Raw genomic sequence first — 14,765 nt, 5'->3', positions numbered from 1 at the left:
GCAGAGATAAAAATTGATGCATTTGGAAAAATGAAAATGTTGTTCCTTACAGGATAAAGAATCTTTTCACTCCAGTTGAACAAACACAGTAGAACGGACACAGAATATCTTTGAGAATAAACCCCATTATTACTTAACAGTATTAGTGATGGGACAATATTCAGGTGCTTGGTTTGAAATAAGCATTCAATGTGAAGTTGCTTGTTATAGTTATCCATATTTATCCATTTTGGATGCAGCAAGGAAGGGGACATAGCAAAAGACATTCGTATGTCTCTGTGCTTGGTTTCTTTGTACGTCTTGTTGAAGAGAGGTTTGGTCCCAACATGTCCCCGGGTGAGTCATGTTTCAACTCACTCTATTCAAGTGGTGCTCATGCAGACCTTCTCCATCATAATGTGTTCCTAGCGGTCAAATTTGCCATGCTGTTTAAGATGGATTTCCTGTCCTACCTCGTTTCAGAATATGGGCAAGAGCAGGAAAGGGAAACATCTTTGTGAAACATGAGCATTTCAACAAACATTTAGTTTGAACTTGAATCTATAATTGATTGTTTGTTCATTTTGTTCAAACTAACCATGAGGCTTTCATATTGTTGATTACCAAGGCGTATCTTTGATATCTCTTTCTGCTTTCTATAGATTTCTCATTTGTAAACAAATAAATCATGTAAAATGTATTTATTATGAGAAACAGGAACAATATATTGTTTTGTCACTAAAAGGATGCAAGACATTTGTTGGAACAAAGCAGCCTAACAGGCACCAAATGATGCATTTTAATTTTCTCATCTAATTAAAGTTGTACTTATTTTTCAATTAAGTGAGGTATGAGTGCATACATTTATTTTAATTAGATGTTTCTTTATATTTGAATGAATGTGAACAGTCTTATTTTTAAGTAGAGAGGGTACACGTGAGCATACAAATAATTTGTGTCTGTACAATGTGCATCATTGCTTACAAAAGGAACGGGATCAAGTATTTTTTTTATTTATAAGAAAATTTCACTGAGTATGCACTGGCAGGTTCCCATCAATGACAAAGGAACTGGGACAGTGCAAACTTTAACCTATTTAATTTAAAATATATTTGGTCTGTCGACTGTTTAGTATCAAATTATAAACCAAGTTCTTCTCACCTCATAACTTCTTTAGTTGATTCTTTCTCCATATCTTTTAATCCTGTAGTGGTAAAGTGATTTAGCAAAGGCTGCATCTGTTTTCTCTTGTTACCTGATAACTTCTTAATGAGTACTAACAGCTTATGTGAGAGCAAGGTCATTAGCTCTAATGGATAGAGGGGACAGCTGATATGGCATGGGAAAGGTTAAAGATTACCAGAGAAGTTTTTGCAAATATACACATAGCACAAAGAAGTAAGTGCCGTAATGGTTTTGCACTGATATTTCTGAGCTAATGGCCTCAGCCACATCTTTGTACACCTATTACGTCTCAGTAGTCTTGCAGTCATAGTCTACTCTAAAATGTAATGGTAATTCATTTTGCTAGATAAGCATGTTTAATTTTTTTCTAGAGAGCTATAAATTTATAGTTGGCACTTTGTCATCCAATTTCTCTAGTTATAATATTAAAGATATTTTCTAAAATTGGTCAATTACAATTCTTGGTCTTTTAACTTGCATAGGTATTTTGCCATATAGTACTTCTATACTGATTTCTCTTTCCTGCTGTATAAGCTACCAGTGCATTTTATATGATTTTAACTATTGGCCAGTAAACTGCCTTGTCAGTTTTTGTAAGGAAAGTGTCTGTTGAAATGTATTCTTTTGATGGCATTGGGTCTATTTTAAGTCTATTCCTCGGATACCATTATCTGCTTTATGTTACATTTTTCAGTCTTCTGAATTTGCCACTGTTAAAATTTTTTTTTATTCTCATTTGTTGTATCTGAGTATAAAAAGAAATAATAAGAAACAAATGGCAGGATATTACTAAAGACTTTAAACCCCAAAGACATTCCTATGATAAAGGCATGGCTCGATTTTAAGTGGTAGTATCTCCATTAGCATTAATGGGGTAAGTACATCAGCTGAGGCATCTCAGAGGTTAATCAGGCTTCCTGGCTAGATATTGCCATCAATACAGTGTGGCGCCTAATTCTGTTGGCCCTTCAGAGGTTTTCCTGACAACACACTAACAGACTTTGTGTAAGTCATTTCCTATGAATTATTAAAACAAACGTTTGGCTGCTAATTGATGAACACTAATGTGTTTTCTAATCACTGCAGTTTGAGATTTTAGCACTAAACAAAGCAGTTGCAATTGATTTGCGGCTGCTTCTTGGTTTCAGCCTGTGATCTGTACAGTTTTTTCCTTTTCAATTTAGCAGGCAGCTTAGCTTGTCTTTTTAGTTAAGAATTGGCTTGTTACAGTGTCATTCCATTCTGATTTTTTTTTTGCTATTTCTTATTTATATTGCATAATAAATCTACTCAATTCTTTATAGGCAAATAAGGCACAGTCCTTGATTCAAGGAGAAAGTATTTAAAGTTATAGTCTGAATTGTTTGGCTTTTTTTTTTAAACCTATATCTCTCCTACTGTGTGTACTCTCCCGCTTTCTCCAAATAAAATAACATAAAAACAATCTTCAGCATCTTTAGATAATAAAAGCTGGTGCAATGAATATGTTTTCAAACCCATGTCTGGAAAACATGCAGACTGTGGAAAGTCACATTATTTTTAATGGGATATGCATGTACTTTCTACAGAGTTATCCTTTCCAGTACCTTGAGTATGGCGTTTTTAATTTTGCTGGGTTTGAGTCCCATATTCAGTTTTAATGCTGCAAAAGGCATAATTGCTGAGAAACAAATGAACGTGTCTGTCATATCTATCAAAGGCCAAATTCTTTGTCTCTCGCACTTGTGCAGAACACATAACTATTTCAGCATTAACCATTAGGGGCTGTAAGTATTTCTCTGTGTAACACTGCCTTCCATGCATACCCATCTTGGCTTCATCATTTGATTCTTCTAACTGTCCGTGCTCTGTACCTCTTGGAATAAGTAAATAACAAAGTTAAAGAAAGGAAAAAAAACCTGTAATGTTTAGACAACATTAAAATACTTTTTTTCAAGAATGTTTTGGAAGCATTTAATGCCAAAATAAAGGTGAATACTTCAAATTGATAGGATGCTAAATTTTTTCAAGGTATTTCTGTTACATACAGCCTTTTGCAGCTTATATATCACTTATAAAAACATTTGTGTGCTTCTGGTGTGCGCAATCTAGTTACATTAATTGTGTTGAGAAAAAATTCAAGATAGATTCCCCAAAACAGCCCTAAACGTTATTTATTGGTTCTCTTTCTTTTTATAGACGATAAAGACTGGACTTACAATGGTTGGGAAAGTAGTTACGCAGCTGACAGGGACGCTGCCTTCAGGAGCAAGTGAAGAAGAAATTTTAGCTCATAGCAACATTCGTCGAAGTCCTCTGGTGCCTGGAATCATCACTATCATTGATACAGAGACAGTTGCAGAAGGGCAGGTAATACAGTTTGCACAGAATCAGAATGTGCCTTCATTTTCATGAAAGTCTCAGGAAAACGTATTTTGTGCTTTTGAAAATGAAAAATAGTGGAGATTTTTGCTAGGTCAAAAACTTTTACAGACACACGCAGCTGTGATAAAGTCCTATTTGGGACTGAAATTAAGCCAAAGTATATATTGTCCTTGGAACATATTTATGTGACACTTTGACAACATCAAGTGTGAAGTGTCACATTTTGTCTCTCTAACACTTGTTCATAATTGACATTGATTTATGCTGATCAGTTGAAATGTATATGTAGTCTGATTATATTTATTAATATATAATGTGGCTGGAAAATGCAATTGTCTAGAAATACAGTGAGTTGTTGAATTCCAGTTTAAAAAAGACGATGAGTGAAGTTGGATATTAAGTATAAAAGCTTATAATTTTACATAAATTTCAAAACTAAAATGTAATCAAGCGTGACACTGTTTTGTGAGGCATATGTAGTGTTTTACTAATAACGTACAGTACAGTGCGTCAGACAAAATTTATTGAAAAATCCATACCATTATCACAAACTTTAAATTGGTGTGTTGTGATGTCTTTATGACGGAGAAAGATATCCATGTCTTTTTTGTTTGTTTTTACCAATCATTTCATTTTTTAAGTGTCTGGTCCTGGAATCAGTGTTTATGCAAGACTCCTGCAGACTTCATTATTCTGTAACTATTTTGTAAAATATTTTTCCTAATGTTCACATTTATTGAATTTAAAAAAGAAAAAACAATTTCTTTTTTCTTGTTTTCCTATATCTTTATGGTGCGTATTGCAGGTAAGTTAGTAAGGTATTCATGACAAATGAGTAGTCAAGTTATTTTCTTTTCTTACCTGATAGGAAAATAAAATGTTTTACTTGAAGACAAACAAACAAATCAAACAAAAAAACAGTATGTAGTTTGAGCTGTGGTTGTTCCTGAGAATTAGTTCAGAAGTACTCAACCAAGTGACATCACATTGAAAGGGCAGTGTTCATATAACATTAGAGGCCTTTTCCTGCAAAATTAAAATGAAAAAAAAAAAAAAGAGGAGAATGGACAAAAGAACGTATGTTACTTAAGGTCTTACAGAGTCAGGTCTTAAAATAACTCTGACCATTGGGGTTTCGTTTTGTTTCCTAGAAAAAAGGTCTTTTGGCTCTTCATATTCTGCCAGAAAAAAGAAAAATTTTGCTTCATAAATTTCTCATGAAGCCTTGTTTAATGCGGTCATTATTTCTGATGGCCATTGTCTGTGCTTTGATTCTTCTGCATAGGCCTAGGGAAAAAAAATGATATATCTTAGGTTTTTAAGTCTTGTTATGTATGATTTAGAGGCTTTATGAACTTGTCCTCTGACCTTAACAATAGTAGGGAGCTATCAAGCCTAAAGGGCACTATGGAAAAGCAGTTGTAAAAATGATAACGCTTGCCTTGTCCAAATACTGCTGCTGTAATATAAATAAGCCATCAGTTCTAGTAAAATAATTTTTGTCTTGAATCCCTAGGGAAAGAGGCTCTAAGTTTAATATCCTAATTGTTTGTATGTCTTGCATTCGTATTTTTGTGATCTGAAGTTTTAAAATGCTATTAAATTAATAATTTATTTTCAATGCTGAGACTTACTTTCAGAATTAGCATTATTTTTTTTCCCAGGAAAAATAAAATAATCTTTCTTTTACATTGTACCACGAAAATCTAACAGAAGACTTTTTAACAATCTTTTCTTACTGAAATGTGCATCTAGCAAAATGAAAGTTGATTAAAAATAAATAGACTTTGTACATGGTCTAAATAAAGACTGTCATTCAACACTGCCCCAGCAAAGAACCTTCTAATGCAAGGAGTGTCGTGTGTGCTCGCAATCCCCACTGAGTTCTTGTCCATCACTCTAGCTGTATTTCCATTGCCAGGTGGAAACGTAACTTTTTGCGCACACAGCCTCATTTGAATGTGGTAGATTCTGATTTTGGCAGTTGTGTGGATTGACTTGTCCCAAGGAGCCTGGCAGGGATCCTGTGCTTGTGTACTGGTGGAAGCAGGCGAGCCTGCAAGAAATGACACACTAGTTTAGATGGCACGTATTTGTACTAGCTGGGTAGTCCTGGCTAGTTTTTACAGCGTAATTGATTGAAGCTTCAGTTCAGGAAAGCGTTTTAGCAAGTCTGACCTTTAAATGGTGCGAGTAATCTCATTGAACTAACTACATGTGATTGCTCGTATACTTCAATATAAACTCGTGGTTAAGCATTGTGCTGATTTGAAATCTGGATGACTGAGCTACATTGATTCTTCCTCATTGTATTAATTTCTGAAATTATTTTACTCTTCTGTGGCAAATTGGTTTGCTGATAGCAGTCATCCAAAGTACATTACTACTGATGCTCTGGTTGAAGTAGAAGAGTGATTGAGCAGACCGACTAATGCAGAGTGCAGCCTCACCTGTATTTTAGAGAAAGTAATTGCTGTACAGTGGTATAGCAAATGCCGTGCATAGTTCAGTCTCGGTTTTCTTGATGCTGTGTGGCAGTGATTTATCTAAAGTTACTGGTTTATCATCCCAGTTTTCAGATTCCAGGTGGGAAATAAGAGGTCTAGGTGGGTACAAAGAAACACTGCTTCCTCCTATGAGGAAGGTGCCTGTTTTGGAATATTTCATTTCTGCTGGATGAGGATGCTGCTGGATGGCTATGCCCATTGCAAGCATCGGTCTTCCTAAACTGACTGGGAAACCACAAGAATTAGTAATGCCTACCAAGAGTTTTCTGGACTGAATTAACAGTTTGAAAACCTTGCATCCCTTTCATCAGAGATTTGTCTAGCAACTATGTAAATGTATTTGTATGTGCGTGCATGGTTTTCAGAGGTTGTCAGCCTAATCATAAATGAGAGGAATTTCAGGAGCAGAAAGGAGTTATTTTCTTATCAGTGGACTCCTAATGTAAAAGGAATACCTCACCTCCTTCAGGTCAATAAAGATTTCTATCTACCTGCACAGCCTAATTTAGAATTTGGGTGTCGTAATGAAATAAAACAATTTCCAAGTGATAAAATATATCTTTAAGATAACATACAGTAAAAAAAGGAAGAAATCTTTCTAAAAAGAGAAGGAAAATGGAAAAAGAAGGCAGTAAATCTAAGGCAAGCAAGCGTGTCCTTTTGAAGGAGAAATAAGCACTTTTTTCAGTGAGGGAGCAGGGTTTTTTTTATATATATATATATATATATATATATATATAGGCTTGCAAAGTAATGATGCGTGTGCTTGTCCATTTACTTTGAGCATAGCAACACAGTTTTTAAAGATGGAGTGAGCTGCTCTGTGCATGTGTATGAACATATAAATTTATCGTCCAGTAGGACGATTAAGGAACATGTTTTGGACATAAGCCAGAAGGACTAACTACAGCTTTAAGTTTTCACTATTTTTTTATTATATCTGCCATTTCAAAGATACCAGTATAATGAACACGAGATGGAACTCAATGCATTTCATCAAATATACTGTACTACTATGGCAGAGGTTGAAATGCTAGCTTCCACTGCAAAATATACAATTAAAGACCAAAGAAACCTTCTAATGTAATCTTGCTGGATTAAATCTGTAGGGAAAATATTTTTAATAAACCTTATGAGCGTAGATATTGTAGTGAAATCTCATACCCAGCAGTTGTTTATATGATAGCTCCTACTTTCAAAATTGGTGGTACTTTAAGAAAATTCGAATTATGAAGTAATTAAATAAATGCAAAGGAACGTATAATTATTGAAGTTGGCTGTCACGATATATTTGTAAAGGGAGTAAAAATAGTTATCAAGATGCCCAAGTAACTTTGTGGTAAACCAAAATATGTTAACAAGGTTGTGTGCTTGTTTAAACTTCCTTCTAATGAAGTGTTAGCAAACTTTTCAGTTAGATGTAATGACTATTTATTTGAATCTGTTAATTAGTTGAAATGGATAAAACTAAAGCTGTACAGATGTCCTCTTTTTCAATAATTGGAATTAAATGTGTAAGACTTTAGTGGCTTGAATTTTAAAGAAAAATTATTTTCTTTCAACCTTTGTTTCTGTATTCTTAATTAATTCATCAACTAGGCCACCCACATGTAGTCTGCAATAATGACCTTTCTCAAAAGTCGCCAGTTTTGTGACTGAATGTAAATCTGTTAAACATCTAACATTTCGTTGACAGAGAAATATGCAGTCATTTAAAAATACAAAACTTTATTCTTAATGCTTTTGATAGAGCGCTGTGATTGATGAGATAGCATTGTGTTGCTTTCACAGATCATCCAAATCACATGAAAATATTTGAGGAAATATTTTAAAAATAACTTACAGAAATAAGATAACATGTTGATCTTTTTATGTTTTAAAATGTGATTGGTGCTTTTTTCTGTTCCCTATTAACTTTTTATTGCATTAAAGAGGAATTTTCAGAAAAAACTGCAGACTGCTGCAGTTTCAAAAGTTCATTTTCATTTGGTAAGGAGTTGATAACAATTGAACCAAATAAAGATGCTTATCAGGAGCAAGAATTGTTGTGAAACTTTGGCTGAAGCAGAAAGAATCTAAAAGAATAAAACGTATTCAATAATAAAACTTTAACTACGTACGTAATTCCACTGGTCATTAACACCAGTGCTTTTATTTATAAGAACAGCTTTCACAAAAGCTAATTTTATGTTCTAATGCTCATATATTTGGCATCAATTTTCTTCACTTTTTATATCTACGTGTATTACAGAAGAATTCTTTTTATATATAAATATAAAAAGAGCAACAGGATTCCCTCAGAGCATAATACTGTCTGCCTTACTTTTATTAAAGGAGATCTGTTTTTTGTCAAGAAGACATTTTTGTCTCAGATAAATGGTTCAGGCTGAGCACAAGGCTGTTTTGAGTTTATGCTGGATTCTATTAAAAGGAGTGCAGTAGTTAATGCCACAGATTTATCACTTTTAGCCCTTTTCCACTGATGTTTGACCTTAGCTATAAGTTGGGGGAGGCTGATTGGGGGGGTCGGTATGGAGGGGGCTGGTTTTTGTGCATACGAACTGGAGCGGACGCTGCACTAACTTCAGCTATGTAAATCAATGGAGATCTTAATAAGTATACATGCGAAGATCTCTATATTGCATAATACTCATATTTATAAATATTGCCAAACCTATTTGTATTTATGATGATGGGATTATTCTTTCTTAATTTTATTGGGTAGGACCTGCTTGATTGGATTTGTGTCCATTTTTATTTGTGTTACTTTCATGTTTTATTTAGAAACATGTCTCCACTGGGATAAGTGGTGTAATTTGCCTCTAAAGATTAAAATAATTGAAGTCATAATTACTAGTGGCTTCTGTTCAGCTGTATGGAAAATACAACGAAAGAAGGAAAATAGGGCATAGGAGAAAAAAGCTTCGGCTTCAGCTATCTCTTGCCCTCAAAGCAAACACTATTTTCTGATAATAAATGTAATGATCCCCTAGGTGTTTTGTCTGCCTCTCTTTTAGAGCAAGATAAAGAGGACTTGATTCATCTTCGATCAACTACAGCGTTCTGTTGAACTTTAATAGAGCTGGCTTGAGGGAGCTGCAGCATTGGCTCAGCTTGTCCAGCTACGGACTCTGTTGGCTGGGCAGCTTTTTTGAAAACCGTGTGGCAGCTCTCTTGATAAGATACTATTTGGGCATCAGAAATAGGCTGAGTGCAGATTTACGAGGCCATCTTGGTAGAAGACCCTTAGTGCTTGTTTCTTGTTGGTTGTTTTTCTTAAAATGGTGTTTCTGTTTGTAACGGTGGGGAGCTCTGCTCAAGTATCTTCCTTGCATCGTTACGAACCTCGGTGACTATGCAATTATAAGAGTAATGCTAAGATTTATGAACCTTTTTCAATGAGAGACTTTAAGGTCTTTTATTCTTAATAGTAGAGTGGTTAGAGGCCACTTACCTTGGAGAACGAAGCCTGTTTGGGATGAAAAAAATTGCAGCTTTGGGATTCCTGTGGGCTTTGTCTGCCCTGTGTGTCGGGAAGCTGAATAAGCTGCTTCCTTCGAGCTTTTTGACAGCACTTGCATGCATTATTAGGCAATTTGTACCACTGCTTTGACTTCCAAGAAAAATTTCCAACTCCGCTCTTTTCAGTGGTAAGAAACCATAAACTGGTCAAAAAGAACCAGTTGTACAATGTCAGTATTGATGTAATGTGCCATTTGTTAGCCTATGGACATCGTTCTCTCCAGCACCTTTGCAGATAGCGTCTTCCACTTCAGCCTTTGTAAGAAGTGGTGTTTCTAAAATTTGTGACGCCTGTGTAGCGGAGGCCTTGAATACTTCTTCATTACTGTACAGCTCTGGTCTTCATCCTTGTCTGCACGAAATCTGTGCTATTTGATCTATCCAAATTTATATAAACCCTGTTGTACTGAGGCAGTTAATATCCATTTAAAGATCTCTAATACAGAAAATAATGTATTCCAGTATAAAGCATCTTGTGTTATATCAGCATAATTTTGTTTTCCTTAAGTTGTATACAATGGTGAAAATCTTACCATGATTTTAAAGCTATGCAAGCTCTAAGTTGGCATGTGAACCAGGCTTTTGTGTTGTGGCAGGTTTGGAAGGGACATTTCCAAAGAGGCTCTTCTGTGGTTGATGGTGTAATTAAGTCAACTGCTGCAATTCCTTTGATTCCGCCCCCCCCCTTCCTTTGTAGTGTTGAAATTGTAAAAAGTGATGTATGTTTTCCCAACTGTCCACTGCAAAAGTGCAGGGGAAGGACATGACAAATCTTGCAGTACAGCCTGAAGATTTAAATACAAGTTGGTGACTTTAAAAGAAGTACTTCTTTTCTTTGCTGTTCCACAAGGATTTTTTTTTTAATGTGGATTTTAAAAAGATTAAGAACATTTTTTATTTCAACTTCATCTTACCTTGCACAAGCAAGTGTGTTTCCATGTGTGCGTTCCACAAGCAAGCATTTCTACTCTGTGGCCACAGTGGGTAGGGAGTGACAGATACCAGATGTCAAGAAAGGAGGTGGTGTGGCACCATCACAACCTGAGTTTCAGATTCTCCACTATTCAAGGATTTCCAGATTTTTGAGTAATGAAGGTGTTTTGGAGGCGTGTTTTTTACTTTCTTTGTTTGCTTGTTTTACTTGGCTAATGCAGGAGACTAATATATTTTAGTTTGAGTCTGAAAGTGCTGCATGAGCCAGGCTTGGTGGCAGGCGAGGGTTTTCAGGATCCACAAGCTCACAGTTGCTTTTCTTTCTTGATTGGATGTTATGCTGATAAGTTCTTCTTCCTTGTATTTCTATCACAAACAATGGACTTGTATAACAGCCAAAATAAGGACTGGTTTGCTATATCTGAAAATCAGCTTTTACAGTGAAAAGTGAAGGTTTTGAAAAACTCCTTTTAGATTAAACACAAAGGTGGTTTTTCCAGGAAGATAATTTTAAGCAGTGATTAAAAAAACCACTTTAAAGCATGGAAACAGTTAGCATAGCATACAAATAATAGATTTGGGCTTTATTGTATTCTCAAATTGGTACGTCTGAGGTGTTTCACAATTCTTAATGTTGTGAAATTTTTACTTTGTACTGTATTTCCAGAGGAAAAATATTTAAAGGTCGTCCAGAGTGTTCCCTGGCTGTTGAATAGGGGTTTTATGTTGCAGGGATGGTAACAGTGGTGCATTTATCATTAGTTTAAAAACAAAAAAAATCACATGCTGAATTAATCCAGTTTACTGGATTAATCTGTAGAAGATGATGCATGTGAAATATGTAACTGTTTTTAGCAATGATTTAGATACTGTTGATACCTACACATTTCTAGATTAAATATTTTTGTTTAACAGACTAGATTTAAAAAACCCTTCTATTTCTTTTGTAAGGCTGGTTTATGATGTTACTTAATCATTATCATTTATCTCTAATTAGAGCAAAATGTTTAGGATAAGACCAAGTTACCTAAAAGTGGAAGCTGTGAAAAGATGATGTATAGGAGTTATTTAGTGCACTTTATATAGGCTGAGAAAAGAACACTGTTTCTTTGAAAAGCTCTTAGGAAGATCTCCAGACCCTTTGGTTAGTGGTTCTGGAATAAGCACGAAATGCTGACAACGGAAAGCAAAACCATAATTGTGCTTATGTGACAGTGCCAAGTAATTTGAACATTTAAAGTAAGTCAGGCGCAGGCCTCTTCATCCATATTACGTGACTACTTTAAACATTTAAAGATGATTTCTCTTTTTGAAGCATAAAAATATCTTCAAATTATTCTGATATCTGTTAGGAATAGGAAGTATTAAAAACCTTTCAGATTATTTTGGAAGCGGCAGACAAATTATTCTGAACTTGAAATGGGAAATTTTGCACTATCTTATTAAGAAGGTGGTTTTTGCTTACCACAGAAACCCTTTTATTAAGTGCTTTTCTGACAGATCTTTCTCATCGTTTTACTTAATTTAGTCTTTAACATGATGTAACCAATGAATAAAATACTTTTTCAGCCCTTGCATATGTTTTGTCCCCACATCTTTTTGTTCTCTTCTGTAAGTCTAAGAATATCTTCTTTTCATACAATTAGACATTGGTAATACTGTGTCCTTTTGGAGGTCCTTCTGTATGTCTTCAGTCAGCTTTAGTTTTGACTGGCCCAAGTAGTTTTATCAACTTCAAATAGCCTTTTGTTTGAAAAACTAAAAGCTCATCCTTTGTCCCTTTCTCCAGAAGATGTTGCGCAACACAGGTCTTAGTCCAGCTATTTCCCTTTCCTCTTAATTTCCCTCTGTTGTGAAAACTCTCTCCTACCTTTGAATTGCTTTTTTGTTCACAAGAAGGTATTTTATGACAGCATGGTTTCTTTAAGGGGTCTTGATTGGCAGCCTTTGTAATACTGTTGTTTAATGTCCATTGAGGCAATTTCAAGATGGAGAAAATTCTTGTTAGCTGCGTATTTCGTACTGCAGCTGCTTTCATACACACTCCCAGTCCTTAGCACTTCTTGCGTCGTTTGGAAATCCAGATACCTCAAGTCCATTGCCACTTACTAGCAGGATGCAAGCTGTAGTGTTCCTACCTATGTAACTGGTGGAAAGCAAAACCACGTTCTTTGACTGGGTTTTTGGTCCGTTTTTCCACTCATTTGCCATGTATACTTTGAATCCTCCCAAAGAAAATACTGATTTATGTGATGGTTAAATATTCCCTTTTCTTTGAAAAACTCTGTGGTATCTCCTGTTTTTCTTACTATTATGTGATTTTTTTTTTCTTTTTGTTACTGCTTAGAGAAAATAATTTGTTGTTTACAGTTAAAGAACTGTGTGTGCTCTTCAGTGTAATCACACCGATCCTCCTTACGTTAGTCCCACTGCACGCTGCTGCTGAGTCTGGTGGAATGAGAGCTCCTGTCCACAGGAGAGCTGAATGAGCGGGAGAGCTCCTGTCACGAATTTATGAGTAATAGGCCCTCTCGATTATAGACCTACAGAGGGGTCACAACCCTTGCTTCAGCCAACGGCGGTGGAAACCTTAAATGTAGCTTCCTGGTGCACTGCATACAGACTTCTTTTGTAATAAGCTTCTATGCAGCCATTAATACTTTATGTAGCAAAACAGTAATATTTTTCTATTTTGTCTTATTTGAATAGGATAAATAAATAGGGAATCCAGGTATAAAGTGCATAATCCTTTCTAGTTAATAGTAGGTTATTTGAGCGTGTTTCATGTCTCTCTATCTGAAAAAAATACAGAAGACTGCTTGTGTTTAGTTCACATGCAGTTTTATTTCTAATTCATACCACTGTGTATATCTTATAAAACAATTCCTGTATCAGTAAGTTGGTGTTTTCTTAGGTGTATTTTTATTTCCTAACCTTCCTTTGTCTCTATTATTATTATGCAGGTACTTGTCAGTGAGGACTCTGATAGTGATGGTATTGTGGCCCACTTCCCTGCACATGAAAAGCCTATTTGCTGCATGGCTTTTAACCCTAGTGGTAAGTTATTTTATTGTTTTAATGTGATAGTTGTAAACAAGATGAAGACAGTAAAATATCATAGGTATGTGTTCCATTGCTTTAGAGGAATTGCAAATACCACTGTGGTACGTGCAAATATCTACTAGGTGCTACTAGGACTTTTGACCGGCTCTGTTGAGTGTTGAATGTGTCATACACCAGTTAATTTGTCTTTTCTGGAAATTTCAAACTTAAGCAACTGTTATACTATGGTATATGTGAGAAGATTGTCTACTGCTTCAGATGTAGCAGTAGTCCTAAGGAATTTCTCTTCTTCTGGGTATCCTGCCAGACCCAGGCATCCAGATGTTCTGATATGCAGGTATCCAGAGGATCAGCATGTGTATTAAATTGTACTCCTCTGTAAATACGAAAATAAAATGAGTCATTTCACTGGCACTGTTTTTAAAGTAACTTACACTGCCATTATGTTTTTTGTTGATGAAAAGCTTGCAATTCTGTCCTCTTTCTTCTGAGTGAAATCAACTATAATCTGAAAATACTTTTAAGAAACTCCTCAAAAGTATCTATTCCTCTCCTTCTTCCTTATAAATGAACAATGACTGTGGGCAGCAGAGATTACTACAGATCTCGTCTGTTAATAAATCTTATTCATTTGACAATTAACATGTTTATTATTCTACCTATAGACAGCAAAAAAAAATGTTTTGGTTGATTGCAGTAGTAGTCAGCGAAATGGCCAGCGCATCAAAAGCTTCCACTTGCCTAAATTAACGGTTTCTAAAATGTAGCAAATGCCATGAAGATCCTGGGGTTGAAGTCACATTTCAAAGAATAAAACTAAATTTATGTTTTCACTTTTACTGACCAGTTGGTCTTATTCTGACATCCCATCTGTTATGTCAGAACTCTTTAAGTGTGCAGTTCACAGCATTTTCACTGTGAGTTTTTGACATAAAAAAATGTATTCTCATCTGGCTGAATTTTCATCTGATACTTAAGAGAATGTTTTGTGGAACTCGGTGCATTTAACTGAGAATCAACTATGCCAATTCCAGAAGAGTAATATTTTTGCTTCGTACTCTGGTAGAAAGATAATACCTAGAGTTGAGCAATGCTAATTAAGTGAAATAAATACAGCTGCTTAAATTAGAATGCTTTATAGAGGCTAATTAAATGCCTCCTTAAGACAATTTTTATGATAGTATAAATTCAAGGGAAACAATGTTTATGCAA

At 35.2% G+C, this 14,765-nt stretch overlaps 1 protein-coding gene across 8 annotated transcripts in view; it reads left to right on the top strand.

Moving 5' to 3' along the window:
• The window catches only part of BCAS3 (BCAS3 microtubule associated cell migration factor), a 376,438-nt gene that overhangs the window by 75,641 nt on the left and 286,032 nt on the right, over positions 1–14,765 (top strand). For all 8 annotated transcript variants that reach the window (XR_012996666.1, XM_076354322.1, XM_076354320.1 and 5 more), the window contains exons 12-13: positions 3,343–3,513; positions 13,454–13,547. Coding sequence is in view for 7 of the 8 variants with exons in the window: in XM_076354322.1 (XP_076210437.1) it covers positions 3,343–3,513; positions 13,454–13,547 (265 nt within the window). In the remaining variant the exon portion in view is untranslated. The remainder of the gene's footprint in view (positions 1–3,342; positions 3,514–13,453; positions 13,548–14,765) is intronic.

This window comes from Aptenodytes patagonicus, chromosome 17, assembly GCF_965638725.1.
Source record: "Aptenodytes patagonicus chromosome 17, bAptPat1.pri.cur, whole genome shotgun sequence".
Taxonomy (NCBI): Eukaryota; Metazoa; Chordata; class Aves; order Sphenisciformes; family Spheniscidae; genus Aptenodytes; species Aptenodytes patagonicus.
This window is presented reverse-complemented; position numbering and strand designations above follow the sequence as displayed.